Genomic DNA, 21,135 nt, shown 5'->3' on the forward strand with positions numbered 1-21,135 from the left:
AAGTCAACACAGAGAACCAAGGGATGCCTGAACAAGTCAACACAGAGAACCAAGGGATGCCTGAACAAGTCAACACAGAGAACCAAGGGATGCCTGAACAAGTCAACACAGCAGACCAAGGGATGCCTGAACAAGTCAACACAGATAACCAAGGGATGCCTGAACTAGTCAACACAGAGAACCAAGGGATGCCTGAACAAGTCAACACAGAGAACCAAGGGATGCCTGAACTAGTCAACACAGAGAACCAAGCGATGCCTGAACAAGTCAACACAGAGAACCAAGGGATGCCTGAACAAGTCAACACAGATAACCAAGGGATGCCTGAACAAGTTAACACAGAGAACCAAGGGATGCCTGAACAAGTTAACGCAGAGGAACCAGAGGTGCCTCAAGGAATATATACACAGGAACAAGAGATGTCTCAGCAAGTATACACAGAGGGCAGCTCACCTTACACATATGACCAATCAGATGATGATTCAGACTATGTTCCAGATTCCTATTCAGAATCTGAATCTGAAACTGATGATTTTCCTGCAGATGTAGTCTGTAATAAGATTGGTAAGAGAAAGATCCAGTCCCATGAAAGAGCTTTAAAATCAAAGAGACCAGGCATTGAAATTTCCAATTGGTCTAAAGCAGGCATTGCATGTAAAGAGAGGATGCCTCAGCAAGTAATCATACAGGACCGAGAGATGCCTGAACAAGTAAACACAGCGGAACAAGAGATGCCTGAGCAAGTAAACACAGAGGACCAAGGGATTCCTGAACAAGTAAACACAGCGGAACAAGAGTGTGGTTGACATCCATCATAGAGAACATCATAAACCACAAATCTGGATTTAATTCATCGGAGATCAATCAACATGCCAGCATTTGATGCTTCTTTATAACTAATATAATCATATTTCTTAATTTGGACAGAAATTAAATTCTTAAAGGTAATACACAGTGTTGGTCAAGGTCATGGATTTGGTGGAAATGTTTTCCTTGGTCCATCTAGATGACCTAAGACCAAATTGATTCCTAATTTTCTTCAAATAGCATTGGAAGCTAGAAAAGGACAACTACAGTCGGCGATATCTGTCCGGCCAGACAAATTTGTTTTTCCCTTTAAAAACAGTGTTGTCCTTTGAAAATTTCCCAACTTTCCTTTATTTTGTGATGTATCAACATGAATAGAACCTTACCTGTGAAAGTGTCGTGATATCTGTTTGTAAAGTCTTTGTAATGATAAGCCTGAACAAAGACTAGCCAATGTTTATGTTATTGTGTCATGACCTATGAGTCATACCCAGGTCAGGACACAGGGAGTGTGTTGTTTGGTTCTTTCAACATGGAACCACATATTAAAGACTTACACGCGTGGCGAGCGATTTCATTGGCCACGAGAAATGTCATGTACGCTGACGCCGTCCAACTCCCTTGTGAAACCGTTTCGCCTAATGCAAACTACGCGTGCTCGAGGGGCAAGCGAACACCAAAGTGGTCGTCTTTCCCGCAGCACCCAATTTCAAACATGGCCGTCCGAACTCTTCCGAGCGACGCACACACACAGACGCACGATATAGAAATCAAACCGTGTGCATAGGAATCGCCAGCTCGCTATCCCCGCTCGAGCTGTCTCAGCGATCAGCTCACATTACGTACGCACGAAAGAAACGTGCACATTGCGCAATATCGCAATCTGTGTATGTTTCTTGTGTTGTCAATTGCATCTTAAAAAAGCAAAGAAAATATACTACATTGTTACCGCACAGTTATTTTTTTTCACATTCTAATAATATACTGTATAAGCTATAAATTAGTTAGTAGATTTATAATCTGGATTCTTATAGAGGGTCTAGTTATAGTATACTACTGAATTGAACAGCTGTTGTACTCGGCCGCGCTTTATACTACCAAACGTAAACAAGACCGAAAATTACTGCTGCATGCTGTATGCTGCAACCTGCGATCGCGATTGCACGTCTACTTTCATGTGCGGTGTAAATTTTGGTGTTTGTCTTTATCGAGATCTCGTCACCGGTAATTGTTTTATTATATATCCGATCGTCTCTAGAGGCTTTATTAGAACGTTAAGTTTGAATTATATTTGCTATCTTGCGCACAAAGCTTGGTCTTTGATGTATTTTTGCAATGCAGTGACACTCGACCTGCTGACACTCGCTGCAGTGACACTGACAGGGACACTGACCTGCTGACACTCGCTGCAGTGACACTGACAGGGACACTGACCTGCTGACACTCGCTGCAGTGATACTGACAGCCCTGGACACTTTGATTTTGAAACTGAAAATTTGACTTGAGCAAATTTAGAGTGTCAGGACAGATCAGACAGACTGTTTTGCAGGTCTGATACTGACACTGACAGTGCAGTGACATGATATGACTGAGAATGGTGCGCATACGCACGTACAGAAACTGGACACCCGCGCACGTACAATTCCGCTCGGTAAACAGCTTCGTGACCGTACTTGTGTGTCGCCATCTGCGGCTGAAATTAATCAGGAAATCCCCTGCGTGACTGCCTTTAAATAGTTGCTACTACCAAGCTTACAAATGACTGTCTGAGCCTCATCATTACATTATAACAGTAAGATCAGAAACAATTTTATCCATGAGATATTCAACATCAAGCGAATTAGCCGTATTTATCGAGTACCAGATAAATAACCAAAATCAACACTAAACACGCGATTTCTCGAAAATACAGGCATTTCAGAGCGATTTTTTTTTGGCGGGGGTGCGTTCTACCCTCATAAGTGTATCCAAAAACTATAAAATTAAGGAAATCTAATTTTACCTCTTCGACTTTTACCAACACGGTGCAATACCTTTAAAACACTTACCACAGATTCTTCCCTCTGTACTTGAAGAAATATCTGAATCCGGTTTCTTCAAATCTTTCTCTTTCTTCTGCCTCTGCTTTATCTATTAATTCCCCATGGTAATGGAGTAAAAACTCCCCACTATGAAAGTTTTTTGTAGTGAAAACAGCTCTACCTGCAGAGTACAAGAGATAACAATAAATAATGCACTGTTTTTGAAGATGGTATTACAAAGCCAAACTACATGGATTCTCGACTGAGCGCAGTTAAAATGTATGCCTCTGCTATTGCCAGATCTAAAATATATTACACATTTAACTACTAAAATTTTCAAAAACTTAAATCATCTAATCAGATCATCATCACTTCCATAAGCCTATATGAGCCAAGATTGAAATTGATCCGTCAAACGGTTCTTTAGTTATCGCGAGAACGTAGACCTCTGTCACCTTTGACCTTAATACCCCCAAAACTAATCAGATCATTATCCCTCCTACATTTGTATATGCCTCCTATCAATTCATTTCATTATCTAACCATCAAAAAATATACAAAACAAAATAGAAAATTTACACTGACAGACACATGATCAAAATTAAAGTGAAGGTTCGGAGACCCTGGAAAAAGCAAAGCTTACAAAAAGGGGCCACCAAAGTAATGCATAATCACTATTAAAAGGTACAAATTATTCAACAAAAAGAAAATACAATTCAGACTACTTATCCTGATATTGGACACATTGGACACTTAAAATAATCTTGAAGGATGTTAATTCATGAAAAAAGGAGCCTTTCGAAATCACTTATATCTGCACTGGATACCTTACCCTTTCCTGGTAGAATTTTGACACAAAACCCCTTTCTGTCCTTTTCTGTGTAATCTTCTGGGCGGTTGGTATCTGCAGGCTCTCTCAGTCGTCGAGACATTCTTGTCTAGGATAGCGAAGGCAAACAAAACAAAACAAGGAGATTACTGTAATGTGTCTTTCCTATCTTTCCTACTTGCATGTACTCCACCCCGAGATCAAAGATCAAAGATGATTTGATAGTGTGAAATCAATCAAGCATAACAGTACAAATTTCATTGAAATCAGATGGAAAATAACAAAGTTACAGCAATTTGAAATTTGTATTATTTCAAAAAACAATGAATGAGGCTGTGTCCAAAAGTGATGATGTCACAAGCCCGCTTTTTCTTTTGTATTTTATCATATGGAAATCTAAAATATTTCAAATGTCAAACATGGTTTGGCTCCTCATGGAATGTGGAAAGTCATCCTTACTGTAATTTATTCTGATACAAGGGAGCAATTCTTTGTGTACATGTACATCTATAAATGAAATATTGCAAAATTCATATTATAAACTAGATGAATTTGACTGCGCGCAGTCGACGGGTATGCCTCCGCCCTCCCGCACAAATACTTAAGTATTGCCATAATCCTTCATATTTATAGTAACATTTGCTTATCTTATACATGTACCTTGAGTTAGGGCGTAAACTGTTAAATTTACCATTTTACCTTTACCTTTGACCCAAAATTAAGTTTGATGGAATTCTGTCCAATACTTCTTGAGTTAGGGCAGAAACAGTGAAATTTCGGAGTTTGACCTTGATCTTTGACCTTTGACCTTAAGCGGATTTCACCCAAAATGAATTATCTGCATCTCGTAGTGTACATTTGGATTAAGTATGATCAAAATCTGCCCAGGGGTTCTCGAGATATCGTGATAAAAAGATTTTTCACACAAATTTCATTGACCTTTGACCCTCGACCTTGGGCAGATTTCACCCAAAATCTAGTCAGTTCAACTACACCTCATGGTGCACACTTGGGCCAAGTATGATCGAAATCCGGCCATAAGTTAATGAGATATTGCGATAACGAGACTTTTCAGGCCAAGTTCATTGACCTTTGACCTTTGACCCTAGGCAGATTTCATCCAAAATCTAATCAGTTCATCTACATCTCATAGTGTACATCTGGGACAAATATGATCAAAATCCGTCAAAGGGTTCTCCAGATATCGCGTTAACGAGACTTTTCAGGCAAAGTTCATTGATCTTTGACCTTTGACCTTAGGCGGATTTCATCCAAAATCTAATCAGTTCATTTACATCTCATGATGTACATCTGGGACAAATATGATCAAAATCCATCAAAGGGTTCTCCAGATATCGCGTTAACGAGATCATCAGTTGAGAACCTCCCTCAAAGTATAGGAACTGGAAACTGACTTTTGGTGGAATTATATTGACCATTAGATTTTGAATTGATTTATTTCGTGATCACATTTATTATACATGTAGTCTAGTTGCTGCAGACCCTTGTACTGCATGTGTGTACTCCAGGTATGTGATGTAATGACATTTTGTCACAAATTACGATCATGTACATATTCATTCTTGCTACATGACACATTGGCGCTAGTGCACTTTCGCACCGGGTGCCTAAAATCCAAATAAAACCACAAAGTACTAATCAAGAACCCACCTCAGTGTCTCTCTGAGGCTGTTGTCCCGTCCTTTCCTCAAAATCATGAATTTTCCGTAAAAATTCACCGCCGTACACTGCACTCACTGTACGGGCGCTGGCGCTTCGGCATTCACTTCTCGCTCGCACAGATCTGTGCGAGCGAGAAGTGAATGCCAAAGTGCCAGTACAGTGAGTGCAGTGTACGGCGGCGAATTTTACGTAAAATTCACAATTTTGAGGAAAGGACGGGACATCAGCCTCAGAGAGACACTGAAACAGGTTTTTGATTACTTTGTGGTTTACTTTTGATGTTATATCATTAAATTAGGCGCCCGGTGCGAAAGTGCACTAGCGCCGACACATTTTATACATCAGCTCTTGTGTAGATTAGTAATCATAGACCATAATACGGAGATTGCCAAAAAAAGTAAACTGAGCCTGACACACAGGCTACAAAGTAGTTAGTATTTTGTGCATTATTTGAATCTTAGATGACTGTTAGCTTTCAAATTTCACAGACATGTCCAACATAACTAGCCTGAGGTTCATGTAAGGTTTTGCTGGATTTGGGGAGGTCTGCAAAAGGGACACCCTACCTTTAATGAAATTTTCACTGTTTTGCATAAGTTTAGTTTTACTCTATAAACCCTTTGCACGCAAATGTTGCAAAATTGCACATTTGTACACTCAAATTCAACAATCGTAATAATTACTTTTCTCCATCACATTTTCACTAGTTAGAGAAGAAAAAAATGGCCTGAGTGCTGAAGTAACATCTACATGTATAACATAATATCCAGTATTATTGGTGCAAAGTTATAAAAACAGAGAAATAAATGGGGGCGAGTTTCATTTTCAAGCTCCACCCTAATTTTGTGGGCAGGCCATTCTCCTATGTCAGCGAGATACATGCATGTAGATGGAAATAAATTTACCAAACTACAATGTTCTGCTTTGATGCTTTTTGACTTTCCTCATTTGATAATCTTTAAACAAAATGTGTATAATTATTCATATCACAGGAAACAAGACAAATACGACTGCGTCTCCTATATGCCTCCGCCCTAAGCTACCCTAAAGGCAATATAGGAAATCGATGAAATTATTACAATGAGACATACTATCACCAAGTTTCCACCCTATATCTCTAGTTGTTCTCGAGATATCGCAATAGCAAGGCTAAAACCTATAATTTCTGAAATTGACCTTTGTGACCTTTGACCCCAATATCAAATCCGATCATCTTCCTATGGTAATTCACACTATCACCAAGTTTGAGCCTTGTAACTCCAGTGATTTTTGAGATATCGCGATGACAAGGCTAATATCTAGGATTTCAGAAATTAACCTCTGTGACCTTTGAACTTGAACATAGTTACTCCAAAATCTAATCAGATTGTCTTCCTATGGTGGTATATACTATCAAGTTTGAAGTTCATATCTCAATTACATGTAGTTCTTGAGATATCGCGATAACGAGGCTAACACCTGGAATTTCATAAGTCGACCTCTGTGACCTTTGACCTAGTTACTCCAAAATCTAATCAGATCGTCTTCCTATGGTGGTATATACTATCATCAAGTTTGAAGTTCATATCTCAATAAGTTCTTGAGATATCGTGATAACGAGGCTAACACCTGGAATTTCATAAGACGACCTCTGTGACCTTTGACCTAGTTGCTCCATAATCTAATCAGATCGTCTTCCTATGGTGATACATACTATCATCAAGTTTGAAGTTCATACCTCTGGTTGTTCTTGAGATATCGCGATAACGAGAAAGCATGACGGACGGACGTACATGTAGGACGGACAACCCGAAAACATGATGCCTCCGGCACCACCTTCGGTGGCAGAGGCATACAAATAATATTTTCTGTATGGGGGTACTTTTCCTTCGTCAATTCCAAATTTAAATTTTGTATTGAACCCAATGGTAATTTACAAATGTACATTGACAAGTCTCATGTTACTGCATTCTTCCACTCTGAGTTTATATACATGTACGTGTACATCCCGAAAGAAATTTCAGGTTTCATATTGTGTTTTATAATCTAGCTGTTTTGATTTTTGTAGATTACTTGAAAAGCTTCATTTCTTTTTCATCTATTTACACCATAAACTCAGTGTGGAAGAATTCATGTAACATGAGACTTGTCAACATTCTACTAACACAAATATCATTACATGGGGCAAGATGAATTTTCAAAGAAAGTTTAGGAGTTTTAGAAGGTGAAGAAAGAAAATAATAAACATATATTGTAAAAATTACATGTATAATGACAGTTAACATACTCTCTGTATGTAAAGGAGCGAATCTGCATCTCGTTCGAACGAGTGAATGGACTTTCACTCGTAATTGAGCTGTAAACCACTCATGTTTGAGTGGCCATGACGATGTTCTCAGTCCCTCAAAAAGCGAGCCAAATCATTGCTCAAAAACGTAAAACGAGTTAAACTGGATTATTCTCACTCGTTTATAACGAGCAAAAGGGAGAGCTAAGTAACATTCTTTCGTAACTAAGCGAGCCCATGGTTTATTTAGTCAAAGACTAGTCCACAAATACTAATTTTTTTTTTCAAACTACATTTATGTAATCAGGTAAAAAAAAATTGTTGCCAATTTGAGGAGTGAAAGCTGATTAATTTAGACCTCAGGAAAGTTCTATACCTCTGTGGGTTAGAAGTAGTTGCGACTGATTCAAATCAAACTCAAGTTTCGATAGATCTTAATTGTGTACTTAAGAGATAATGGGCTGTATGCATAAAAAGTAGCAATTGCTTGTGCTAGCCTTTTACTTGAATCCGTATGCATAAACATAAACAATTGCTTGCAAGCAAATGCTTTTGCTAGCAAGCACAAGCAATTGCTTAATGTCCACAAGCAATTGCTTAAAGATCAAGCATTGCTTAAAAACGTATGCATAAAACGAACCTTTTGCTTGTTCTGATAAGCAATTGCTTACGTTTTTTTAAGCTCCGTCATAGCAGCTTGAGCTCTTGCTTAATCGGGACGTTCGCGGTTAAGCATCATGTTTATGCTCGTTAGAGAAAGACCAAAGTTGTACAGGAGTAGAATAAATCGAGAAGAAATTGCTCCCGAGACCTATCGGAAACTATTCCGTTTCGACAAAGAGAACGTTGAGTGGTTAGCACACAGGTTCATACCTGAACATGATGAAAAACGGGTGTGTGTATTTGGGTGTGCGCTTGTGTGTGCATGTATCGGTGTTTTTTTTTCATTTTGTTCTGAAATATGTCATCCTGGAATGTTATACTGCCATGTCAGGAAAGGCTACCCCACACGCATGACATTTGAATACACTACTAGTATGCGAAACCCGCCTTTGTTCTCCCATGAATGATGTTCGAACCGGCGTGACGTCGCTAATGTTGAGATCGTAAGCAATTGCTTGCTGGAGGCAAGCAAAAGGTTTGAGCACAAGCAAAATGTTATGCATACGGATTTAAGCAATTGCTTGAGCTTGATCTTTTGCTTGACAAGCAATTGCTTGTGCTTGAAGCAATTGCTTGCAAGCAATTGCTACTTTTTATGCATACGGCCCAATGAGATCAATTTAGATTTGAGTTTGATTTGAATTGATTGCAACTCTTTGTAAGATGGACCCCTGGCTTGTTACTTTGGTCCTTGCGCAAAAGCACAAAATTTACAATGCAATGCGCAAATGATACTTAGATGGCGTCATGAAAATATAAGTCCATACTTTGATGATCTCATAAAGAGGTACTTGTGTTATTAAAGTCAATGTACATGTGTGATGACAGGGCATCATACCATCAGAAACCTTACAGATTTTTGTCCTTCATATAATATACAGGTAGTGTATTTTGACAACAAAAAACAGCCTACCATATCCATAAAAATCTGTTGGTGAACTTTCCATGGCAATACATTTTGTGAAATTTTCCAGCTTTTTTATGATGTGCAAGTATTGCAACTAAAATTCAGCCTTCACTACTGTAGCATGTAAATGAAACAGAATGGGCAGCAGGGAGTTGTTGTATGAATTTCCATCCCTTTTTATGGTAAATACCCAAGGAGCGCTTAATTACTCTCCCACAAAGTGATTAAGGAGAGTTGTACATGTACATGTAGGAGAGCTATCGCTCTCACTGACTCACTCCCCATTGTAATCCAGTCCCTTGTGAAAGATTTCAAAATTTTCAGTTGAAGCAAATAATTACAACATTGATGAGGTCCCCCAGTGATGAGGTACTAAGTGGAGTAAGTGTAAATGGACTAATGTTAAAATGCTCACCTGCCTTCCAATTTGTGCCTCTGTCATCTTTTCTGGTCTTTCGGCTGAAAGTAAAATATGTACCGGTATGTAAAATGCAAGTTGAATAGGCACTAATTCCTGGTTGTACATGTATACAACATTTTTTTTTTAAAGCAAGTCACAATGAGACAACGCCTGTAATTACATGTACTACCACGATTTCCAATTTTCACTAAAAAAATTAAAAATTAAAACAAACTAAAAGACCATGTTAAACCAGTAACGGTACTTGCAGAAGACTATCAAGTCAACCATATTAAACTTTGAACAAACTTGACCCTAGAAAGCCGAGTTATTTGAACCCATCTTATGGCGGGGGGGGGGGGGGGGGGGGGGGGCCCGGGGGAAGGGGGGGGGGGGGAGATCTCGGCCGTCAACCAATTGCGATGAAAATTGGCACGCACGTTGCCCAAGACGTAATCTACACATTTGCATAGTCAATTGGTCCAAAAAAGTTAATTTTTAATCATAAATAAATTAAGCTAATTTTGCATAAAATCATAATTATGCTCTAATTCATTCAATAAATCTCCAAAACTGCTAAATTTTGGTTTTAGATACTTTTGTAGGATTCTGATCAAATGTACAAGTTTTTTGGTATCATTTTTTTTTCTTATGTATTTCTTATGTATTTCTTTGTTTTTTTTTATTAAATATGTTGGCTGCACTATTACGATCATGAACAGCAAGAAATTAATTTTAATCAGTAAAAGCAAAAATAATCATACATTTAATGCATTTTGGCTGGAACACAATTTGTATTGGAATTCTAGGCCTACCCGGTACATGAAATCACGTTTTTGAGCAATTTTCGGTCTGACATGAAAGTATGAAATGCTGCGTAACTTCGGAACCGGGTACCCGGATATCAGTGCGCGAGGCTTGAAAGTAAAAAGTCATGAAACATCATGTCAGCTGCTTTGCGTGTTGCGAACATATTGCGCGAATATGTCCTCATATTGTTCCAATTACATAAGAATAAACATGTGCCTGATATGTTTATGTTCCGTGTATGGGGTGTATTATTTCCGATGAAATTAAGAGTAAAGATCCGATGGGGATCGTCAAAAAAGAGGCCACCACTTGCCATGCCCGCCGCGCGGAGCTATGGGCGAGACAGCCGAGCGCGATTTGCGTGTGTACAGCGGGTGTGTCGTTACTGCATTTGTTTTCCATGTGTTTGCCGCGTAGCCATAATGCAGTCTCTGGTCGGAGATCGATATAATTTCACTGTTTAATTGCAAAATTTCCAGTCTTCAAATTAATTTTATGACAAATCCTTTTGTTCATGCGAGTTTATTAGGGTATGCTTTCATATCATTGTGCAATGGAAGCGAACTATTACAAAAAATTTGGGGGTCTCCCCAGAAACTTGATTTGGGCTTTAATACATGTATGTATATATATATTCAATCTTTTAACCCTTTGCCTTCTGAATTGTTTATTTAGGCTCAATACAGGGATCACTTGGTTCCCGTAGCCAACGGATTAAAATAATTTTCAAGTGTAATTGCAAGTTCTACATATAGAAAGGGCACTTGACATGCCCCAACATATAACAAAGCATGAATAAATTGAATAAGTTAAAAGGCAAAATGTGTATCTTAATCCTAAAAAGACTACCAGACTATTTTGAAGGTATTGATAGCCTCAATCAATAGTGTGCTTTCGTTTTGGACGACGGAGCCTTCTGCGACGGTAAATAAAATATTGACCCATCTGCGCATGCTCAAATCTGCATGTTCGTCCGTCGTCCAAAATCTATGACGGTATTCGGGGTATTTTACCGTCGTGCCGACGACGACAACGTATAGCAAGGTCTAACAGTATGAGGCCGTGCATGGTACCTTGCTTTTAATAGAAAATCAAGGAATAACATAAGGAAAAGAGAGAAAAACAATGAATAACATAAGGAATTAGAGAGAAAAACTATGAATAACATAAGGAATTAGAGAGAAAAACAATGAATAACATAAGGAATTAGAGAGTAAAACAATGAATAACATAAGAAAAAGAGGGAAAACCAATGAATAACATAAGAAAAGAGAAAAACAATGAATAACATAAGGAAAAAAGGGAAAACCAATGAATAACATAAGGAATAGAGGGAAAAACAATGAATAACATAAGGAAAGTGAAAGAAAACAATGAATAACATAAGGAAAGAGAGAAAAACAATGAATAACACAAGGAAAAGAGGGAAACACAATGAATAACATAAGGAAAGGGAGAAAAACAATGAATTACATAAGGAAAAGAGAGAAAAACAATGGATAACATAAGGAATAGAGAAAAAAACAATGAATAACATAAGGAAAAGAAGGAAAACAATGAATAACCACTTGACTGCGACTCACTAATTTCCCATTTTACCCCGCGCACAGTGGGCCAGAATGAGACCAAAGTGCGCCAAAAACAATTAGTGAATATGTGTAACGATTCCAACAATCTGGAGAACCTAATCTGTACACTTCCAACTAGAGCAACGGGTATTGTTGGACTGGACTGCGGGCATGCTCCGCGTGCACTCATGTGTCCCATCCCATCTATTGTGTCTATTGTACTTATTGTTCGCTGCTTTGACGAATGGCTCAGAATGCTCAAAAACTGTGAAAACATTGCTTAGGAAAATGGCGTATAACTCAAAAGTATGCGGATATATGCAGCTAAATTTTACATGACAGAAAGCCAAGACTCTGATCATGAGGCCAATATATCAGTTTACGTGGGACTAGGTGGGAATCAAAACTTATTCATTGCACTGTTCAAGAAAATGTAATTTCATAGTATGTTCTTGGGGTTTATATCTAATTAGTTATGCAAATTTATGCATTTCAAGCCATTGAAACAGGACATATTTCAGAATGTGTTGTTACTAGAAGCCACACAGATTTATAGCCTAATCTGTCAAAAAATTTAGCTAGAATTACGTATGCGCCAAAAAGTAAAAAGTTTCTAGTTTTGGTCCAAATCTGACATAAATTTCAACTTCAAGATAATTTTTAGTATACTCAGTCCGTTTCAGAAAGAAATATTGGAAATAGATATTGTCCAATATTTTATCTTTCATATGCATGCAAGAAAAGTAGAAAAAATTTCACTCGCCAAACTGACTTTTGGCGCAGTTTGGGGTCTCCCTGGCCCACTGTGCCGCGGTGCTCCAATGCAATTTCCCATATAGGCAACACACACACTTTCACCAAAATGCATTTAGTGGGACGGCTTGTAATTATTGGAATCAAATCTATCATTTTCAATTCAAAATCACTCCCCTAAATTCATTATCACATCGCCACACTCGTCCGATGCTGCACTAAAATCATCCTTACTGCAATCATCAAAAGTCTCATCCATTATCACTGTTTTTTCAGAGAAATTGCATCTATCGACAACCATCGAAAACCACCGTGAACGCCATTTTGTACAAAAAGTATGTTGGCTGAAGTTTTCACCCAAAAGATTTGCTTTTTTCAGAAGCTAGAGTGCCATAAATTTTATAGCATTAGCGCCATCTGTTGGCCACATTATAGAGGCTGAATTTGATGTGCTATAAGCCTAGGGGTACAAGGCATTGCGGAGTGCCGTTGCCTACAACAAGACAATGCATGAACACGTCATATGACGTGCTCAGCACAGAACGGCAAAACGGAGAGCACATCATATGACGTGCTCCGCAGCCAAGTGGTTAAGGAAAGGGAGAAAAACAATGAATAACATAAGGAATAGAGAGAAAAACAATGAATAACGAGGGAATAGGGTCAATTCGTCGCCGTCCTGAAAAACGAAACAAGTTTTAGGGAGGATGGACACGTTGCACGCCCGACGGTAAAGTCACTTTTTTTATCCATCGTAGAATGCTCCGTCGTCCAAAACGAAAGCACACTAATATCTCGACCATGACAAAGCCAATCAACATTTTGCCCTGATTTTAAGAACTGTGGAAAGGCAAATTCATCGTTATTTTTTTTAATGTTAATGGGCAATTCAAGCATGACGGATGGGACATCCAACCCTCACTTTTGTGTATCTTGGCCTCATATTTTGAATTTTATGTCGCAGTATTGCTTTCATTACGATAAAAAAAATCAGAAAATGTGGTTAACATTTCTGCAATAAAATTCTTCATTTTTATTTTACGTACCAATTTTTGATGCCTCAAGTTGACGGGCTCGCTCATCCAACATCCTTGCAAAAGATTCCACTTCTGAGTCAGAAACCAATGACTCTTCATCATCGCTGTTGGTCTGCTCAACTGCAGTATGTGCTTTGCTCTGTGTTGACATATAGATATTTTTTTTCAGCTCAGGAAGCATCTGCAAGCCTGGTAGCTCTGCATCATCTACATGTACATGCACGTTGTTAGTCTGTCCATCTGCAGCCAGTGAATTGCTCTGTTTAGATGCTTTTTTGAGACCGAGAGCTAGCATCTGTCCCCCTCGAGAACTATACATTTTAGATACTTAAGATAAAAGGAAGGATAAAATTAGTAGGTAATAAATAGAAAACTACATGTACTGTAGTGATGCCAATACTCTGCCTAGCGTGTGAACTCGGCCAGGTAACCCAAATTGGTTCAGTGACGGCGCGTTGTGCTACCCACGCGTAGCGCATGACAGCCAGGGCATAGCGCACAGCGTTAGCACAACAAATACGCTAACAATGTGTGAGTGAGCAGCACAGCGCGCTGTCACTGAACCAAGGCAGGTGAGCTGGCCAAGTTCACCCGCCAGGCTGAGTATTGGCATTACTACGGTATTTTCATTTTAATAGAGGGAGTGATGTGATAATAAACAAGACAAATTTGACTGCATCTCCTATGCCTCTACCCTAAACTACCCTAAATGCAGTATAGGAAAATGGATGGAATTATTACAATGATGAGACATACATGTACTATCACCAAGTTTGAACCCCATATCTCTATTGGTTCTTGAGATATTACAATGGTAAGGCTAAAACCTGTAATTTCAAAAATTGACCTCTGTGACCTTTGACCGTTGACCACAAAATCTAATCAAATCATCTTCTTATGGTGATACACGCTATCACCAAGTTTGAGCCTCATAACTCCAGTGGTTTTCGAGGTATCGCGATAAGGCTAATATCAAGGATTTCAGAAATTGACCTCTGTGACCTTTGAACTGAAACCTAGTTACTCCAAAATCTAATCAGATCATCTTTATGTGGTGGTATATATTATTACCAAGCCAAGTTTGAAGTTCATATCTCAAGTAGATCTTGAGATATATCGCGATAACGAGGCCAACACCTGGAATTCCATAAGTCGACCTCTGCGACCTTTCACCTTTGACCTTGTTACTCCAAAATCTAATCAGATCCTCTTCCTATGGTGGTACATACTATCATCAAGTTTGAAGTTCATACCTCAAGTGTTTTTTGAGATATCGTGATAACGAGAAAGCAGGACGGAAGGACGGACGGACGGACAACCCGAAAACATGATGCCTCCAGCACCACCTTCGGTGGCGGAGGCATAAAAATAGAAAGGGGTGGCAGCTCAACAAGGAAATCTTTACAGTAAAGTGGGGAACGGACAGAGAACTGGCGCATGTGTTGCATCACTTGCATGTATTTTTTTTTGTTTTGTTTTTAATAGAATACTTTAACTCATGCTTTTTATCCAAAATCAAGAGAAAACGATGATACTTACATTTGTATCATGACATTGCCAGTGGTATATTAATAAAAATTGGTACATGACTTTAAATTATAGGTGTCAAAATCTATGTTTTGGCTGTTGTTGTTTTTTGTCTAATTCTTGGATGATAAAAACAGGGCTGTTTCATGGATTTTCGGGGTCAAACACTGCAGCTTACCAAATGTATATACATAAATTAAAAATTGAGCAAGTGTCACAGGAAACTAGGTCTGAATATATTAAATTTAAAACTAGGCTAGTACTAGGTGGGATATTCCAGCTTTAACACTGGAGTAAGTAAAGTAGACTGCCTGAGATTTGATCGCTAGTTAGCCAATTATATTTCCTGGGTAAATCCTGGCCCCGAAATTCCATAAATCATGTCTAAAGTTTGAATATATGCGTGCAAAATGAGTTAGTGCGGCGACATAGGTACCTGTAAGTCAAGTTTTGCCGTATCAAAATGACATGCCTGTCTTAAATGGTGAAAAAACATTGTTTTTGTAAATATTTTTGTGAGATTTTTTGCATTAATGTTTATAAGAATATGAAAAAAGGCATGACAGTGATATTTTTGGACATAAATATTTACCTTATATTGAAATTTAGGTAGACATTTAAGGTGCGCAGACGTCACATAGGGCCCCCTGTAATACAGACAGCTGGTATCCAGACAAAATTGGCAATTTCAAGAACTTTGCAAGCAATATTATATTTCATAATTTGTTTGACTTTGACTTTGACAATTATTGCAAAGCACGGATATTCACAATTATCTGTGCTAGTATTTCTAACTTAGATCTAGCCATAGCCATAGACCCTACACAGTGACTTTTTGTGACTTTTGTAGTGACTAACGCGACGGTGTCCATTTTCCTTTGACAAAATCAAACGGTACATTAAGCTACGCACCAGTTTTAATACAGTAAATGAATGTAATTTTTTTTTGTCTGTTTCAATGTTGTGAATTCATGATGATTTCATGAAATGATGAAAATACAGTACACAAATGATTTTCCCCCAAAGTTTTTGTGATATCTTCGATAGACTTGTTGTTTTCTAATCTATCCCAAACATTGAGCGCATAGAACGCGTATTAAGGAGTGCGTAGCTTAATGTACCACGTAGCTTAAGGTACCATCACCATATGGTGGGGGTACCAAAAGCTACGCGGGTCCTAAAGCTACGCACACCATATAATACGCGCTACTGTATGCAGTGCGTAGCTTAAAGACCCGCGTAGCTTTTGGTCCCCCCATCATACATAGGATTAGGAGATTTCTTTCTATGGGAGACTGCATGTGTCAATCTCCTCAGCAAAATCACTGGCTGGAATGCCAAAACAATCTTATTTTTAATTAAATGCCAAAGAAGTTACAAGAGATTCAATCTGAAAAGATTGTGATGGAAAAGGATATTGAATCGTACTTTATTATTAGGTAGTCTAGGTTTTATCCCCAATTTTGCTGGTAGTCTGGACACTCTATCCTCATCAGGCACCCAATTCAGCGGCAGAAAGCAATAAAAGCATTGGTAAGTTTGAAATATTATATTAATATGAGTACTTTTTAGGACTTGAATACGTACATTATGTTACCAAGTTATAACCTATGCAGTAAATGCAAATATACAGGGTTTTTTTTAGTAAAATAGTAGCCAAAAGATTACCACGCTGCGAACCTTTTTAGTCGCAGGTGTGGTATATACGGTATAAAAGTTTTAAAATATCATTGTGGCAAAATGCGTTTTTTTTCCCCCATTACTTTAGCCGTAATATTGATGAAAAGTGAAAAAAGGTCTCAGGAGGCAGGCCCCTGGACGGTCTCACGAGGGAGGCCGGAGGCAATGAGACCCATGCCTGCAGGGGCCGGAGGCGGTCCGCCTACTTTAAACTAGAAGTTGTAATGTTGCTGCCACTGTGATTCTAGTCACACCTGCAGCCCTAAGTGCAATATAAGGGGGTATTGCATTGTATATGGAGTTGTGCACTATCTGAGGACTGTACAGTACTCAGCTTGAATGAACTATTGGATAAAATCCTTTTTTTACTATTCAAATGTTATTGCCAAGTCGTGTTTTTTCAACCTTATGTTTATTTGGTACTAATTTAATAAGAATATTATTTTGGATTAGTGAAATCAAATAGACTCTACAGATAAGTAGTAATTTTGAGGCAAAGTTTTATTGACCAGAGGCAAATTTTTACTGTTGGGCGAATGGTATTGGTTGCAGGTGTGATTCAAGACCGATAAATTTGTCTCCTTCAGGGTCTTTTTAAACAAATTCTGACATTAATGGCTGACCCATTCTAGAGACAGATCGCTACGTATGCCAGCGCTATGCGGGCCTCCTGTTCGAAAAAAATCAGGCCGGAAAAGGTGCATTTTAGCTAAAAATAAATCTGCTTCCAGTTGGGTGAAAATCTAGTCATTTTCCACTCGTGTACGAGTCCCACTCGCGTCAACTAGCGAACGGGAAGCTGCCTGCAGTACCCGAAGTTTCGGCAGTGAACGTGATCGCGGGCTGGCAGTAGGCCCGCATAGCGCTGGCATACGTAGCGATCTGTCTCTAGAATGGGTCAGCCATAAATGTCAGAATTTGTTAAAGAAAGACCCTGATTCCTGAAAGAGACAAATTTATCGGTCTAGAGACTAGATCTAGAACTTGTGTGATTCTACTTCTAGTCCAATAAAGCAGAAAAGGAAGCAAATGCCTGGTAATGGTAAATAGTCCTTTGTCGTGACCTTTACCTTGCGTTGTGTAGTTGTTTGGATCATCCTCAGAGACTCAGATTCAGAAGCATGCCATTAAATTTTGCATTTGAAAAACTCAGAATGATCTTATTAATTTGAAAATTTAAGATAGCTTTGGCCTTTTGCCTTTGCCTTTTGCATGGACTGGTTTATATTTTACGTACCGGTAGATCTATTCTAGTCTAGATCTCTAGATCTATCTCTCATCTAATTACAGTACTGCCACTAAGGGGGAATGTACAGTTTAGCAGATGAGATCTAGAGTGACGTAGGAGGCGGGGCCTCCGTTACTAAGGCTCTATATAGAAGCGATTTCAGCCCGAAGGGCTGAAATCGCTAGAGAGCGTTTTGGGGCCCCAAAAAGTCGAAAATCGGGTTCCCCGTCAAAAAGTAGTTTAGTAACCTACTTGTAGGTTGTTTTTAAAAATTAGAGCAAAAAACCGTCGATCTGCCAAAATAATCGGCAAAAACTAAAGTAAACAAAAATACGGAACTATTTTCATGACGTCAGCTTGGAAGAAGAATCTAGCTGGAAATTATTGAAGTATTGAAAAACATGCACTGCCACTGCGCATGTCAAGCATGAACTAGCTAGCTCTTGCGCGTAGTTAAGTGTGTGAACTGTGCAATGCATTATCACGTACGCAGCGCTGAGCGCTTATGCACACAATATATAATACACAAGACGTAGACTAGACAAACGCGAATTTTTAACAGCTGTAGACTCTAGCCTAGGTTTTCTTAGCCATCTAGATCATCAAATCGGATTTGGATTATCAAAAAAAGGTAAGCAGTATCTTGAATATAGGTCTTAGCCTTAGCTAGACTAGTTTTATAGTGATTTAATCCTAAAATCAGGGGGTAAACCCCCCAGACCCCCCTCGGCATTGATGCAATTTTTTTACAAATCGCCGACGACGCTGTTATGGCTGCTAACTAGATCATGTTAAGCCCCATATTATACAGTCCAGTACCTCGGCCAGACTAGCTACATGCGCATTAATATCTACCTTAGCAACGTTACGTCACATCCTTTTTGATCGCCGAGTGGCTATCCGCTAAACTGTGCTAGTACAATTAATTAATAACATATTAATTTTGTCCCATTAGTCTAGAAGATCTAGTCTAGCCTACATAGATTCTACATAATTTTTTACCGTCTGCCATCTGGCTCACATCTACGAGGTAAATGGTTCATATGAACCATTTACAAACCGTTAGTGTATTTTTATAGATATAGACCTAGATCTATGTCATAGCGCCACCTAGATCTATAGATGCACATACATGCCAACATTTGAAAATCATAAATCTGTACAAATTATGCTATTTTCCAAAAAAAGAGGAACAATCCTAACTCTCCTATTCAATGCTACCTACAGACAAATTTGTGTACAGGAAGAGGAACACCTGCATTAAAATGATAATTATCTTCTCCCAAAAAGAGGAATGTTCCTCTTTAATCTGAACAGTTAGCATGTATGGATGCATCGAATATAGAGTTGTGTTTTACAAAAGTTCATTTATGAACTTTAGCTTGAGTAAACTTTGTGATTAAATGTTTTGTTAATAGACTAGATCTAGAGTCTAGGCCTAGACTCTAGATCTAGGCCTATTCAAATGAGATTGCTAAGTCATCTATCTAGATCTAACTACTTTATGAATATTTAGAACTGTTTCAACATGAATATTATTTTGAATTAGCCTAGAATCTAGTGAGAACAAAAAGAGATGGATCATAATTTTCAAGAAAATTTCCAATGATCAGAAGGCAACTAGACTCTAGATCTAGTTACCATTGGCCGAATGGTAATGGTCCCTTGTGTGATCTGGCTTTCAATTTTTCCTGTGCAAGATATCTTGTTACAACATAAAATTAAGTGTATGGGACTAAGCTAAGCTATGCGTCTATTCGTAGCCGCACGGAAAGTCCGAAACTACTCAAAATTCGAATCTTTATTTGAATCATATGCATGATTTACACATGAAAACTACTTACCCAGGGCAGAATGAAACACCGGATTTCAAAATTCCGCTAAACTTTCCACTAAATATGCTTCATTTTACTAAGCACGAAGGTTTTATCTGGTCAAAACAAATATTATCGCTATTTTTCGTCAGCGCTGTTTATTGAATTTCGTACGGTACGATAGCTTAGGCCTATCGATATCCAGACGCGCGCGCATGTTCGATCGTCCGAAAACGCACGAATAATCATAATTTCCTGGAGCTCTAAACTGGTCAATTTACAGGGGTAAAATTTTCGAAAAACTGAAAAAATCCACCGAATGAGATAAAAATCTCCAGATAGGAAAAACAAGAGTCCCAAAATATGTTAGTAAAGAGATAATAAAGATATAATCCCAAGTTCAGGTAGATTCGCTAGATTTGTCTCTTCCCCTTAGAGCTGACTTTTAGACGACGCAAGATATAACGATGCCAATTCTCCCAAGGGTTTAACACCCCTGTCATGGAGAGATTATGATTCAATCTAAATGTCGATTTCAGTAGGTGATAAAGTCCCGTTTATAGCCTTGATTGAGTCTCTAAACAGCTGGGATCGTACCAAAACTGCTATGCAAAACGTTGCAGGCAAGGTAATTATTCCCCCTAACTAGACATTCCCCGTAAGCCACAGTTTCGAAGCATAGAAATTGCCCGCAAGTCGCAGTTAAGGTAATAATAATAATAATAATAATAATAATAATAATAATAATAATGATAATAATGGTGATTATGATAATTATAATATCAGTTTTGTTTACCCAGGAAAGCTTTATCAGCATTAATCTTATTTTTTCAGAGGGACTTGTAATTATAATTAACAAAGGAATTGCCAGGTACCTAACTACACCTGGGTGGAGAGTAACACATGTGGATCAATGTCTTGCCAACTGAAGGTCGTTATTTAATTCTTCGAACCCTCAACCATAAGATTGAGAGTCAAGTGAATGAACCACTACACCACGATACCCTTACTGATTCTGAGACAATGTATTTTTTTCTCTACCAGAACTCGATAACATCTTCAAAACTGGACAGTCATGGTCTGGGGCAGAAAGAAGAGATCTGATGGTGCTTTGTGTATCCTTCTCTTTGCTAGTCCTCAGG

General features: G+C 38.5%; 1 protein-coding gene across 3 annotated transcripts; it reads right to left on the reverse strand.

Annotated features, from left to right (window-relative positions):
- Positions 1-1,001: 1,001 nt before the first annotated feature.
- LOC115923119 (N-lysine methyltransferase KMT5A-like) lies at positions 1,002-20,703 on the reverse strand. Of its 3 annotated transcripts, XR_004063798.1 has the most exons (6): positions 20,024-20,703; positions 13,754-14,071; positions 9,592-9,635; positions 3,661-3,766; positions 2,201-3,009; positions 1,002-2,159 (listed from the first exon to the last, which is right to left on the reverse strand). XR_004063798.1 is itself a non-coding variant. In XM_030983372.1 (5 exons), the coding sequence occupies exons 2-5, from the start codon at positions 14,061-14,063 to the stop codon at positions 2,852-2,854; spliced, it is 618 nt and encodes a 205-aa protein (XP_030839232.1). In that variant the 5' UTR covers positions 14,064-14,071; positions 20,024-20,703; the 3' UTR covers positions 1,002-2,851. The 3 variants fall into 3 exon arrangements, 2 of the variants coding, with proteins under 2 accessions (XP_030839232.1, XP_030839233.1); XM_030983372.1 differs by having other exon boundaries at positions 1,002-3,009; XM_030983373.1 differs by lacking the exon at positions 20,024-20,703 and having other exon boundaries at positions 1,002-3,009; positions 13,754-19,370.
- Between the last annotated feature and the right edge of the window lie 432 nt (positions 20,704-21,135).

The sequence above is a fragment of the Strongylocentrotus purpuratus genome, unplaced genomic scaffold (genome assembly GCF_000002235.5).
Source record: "Strongylocentrotus purpuratus isolate Spur 01 unplaced genomic scaffold, Spur_5.0 spur5_scaffold_13, whole genome shotgun sequence".
Taxonomy (NCBI): Eukaryota; Metazoa; Echinodermata; class Echinoidea; order Camarodonta; family Strongylocentrotidae; genus Strongylocentrotus; species Strongylocentrotus purpuratus.

Coding starts and splice junctions, on each gene's coding strand:
- LOC115923119 (XM_030983372.1), bottom strand. CDS start 14,063: ATGTATAGTTCTCGAGGGGGACAGATGCTAGCTCTCGGTCTCAAAAAA. Junction 3,767..9,591: donor AGGCACAAATTGGAAGGCAG/GTGAGCATTTTA, acceptor TCGCTATCCTAG/ACAAGAATGTCTCGACGACT. Junction 3,010..3,660: donor CAAAATTCTACCAGGAAAGG/GTAAGGTATCCA, acceptor TGTACTCTGCAG/GTAGAGCTGTTTTCACTACA.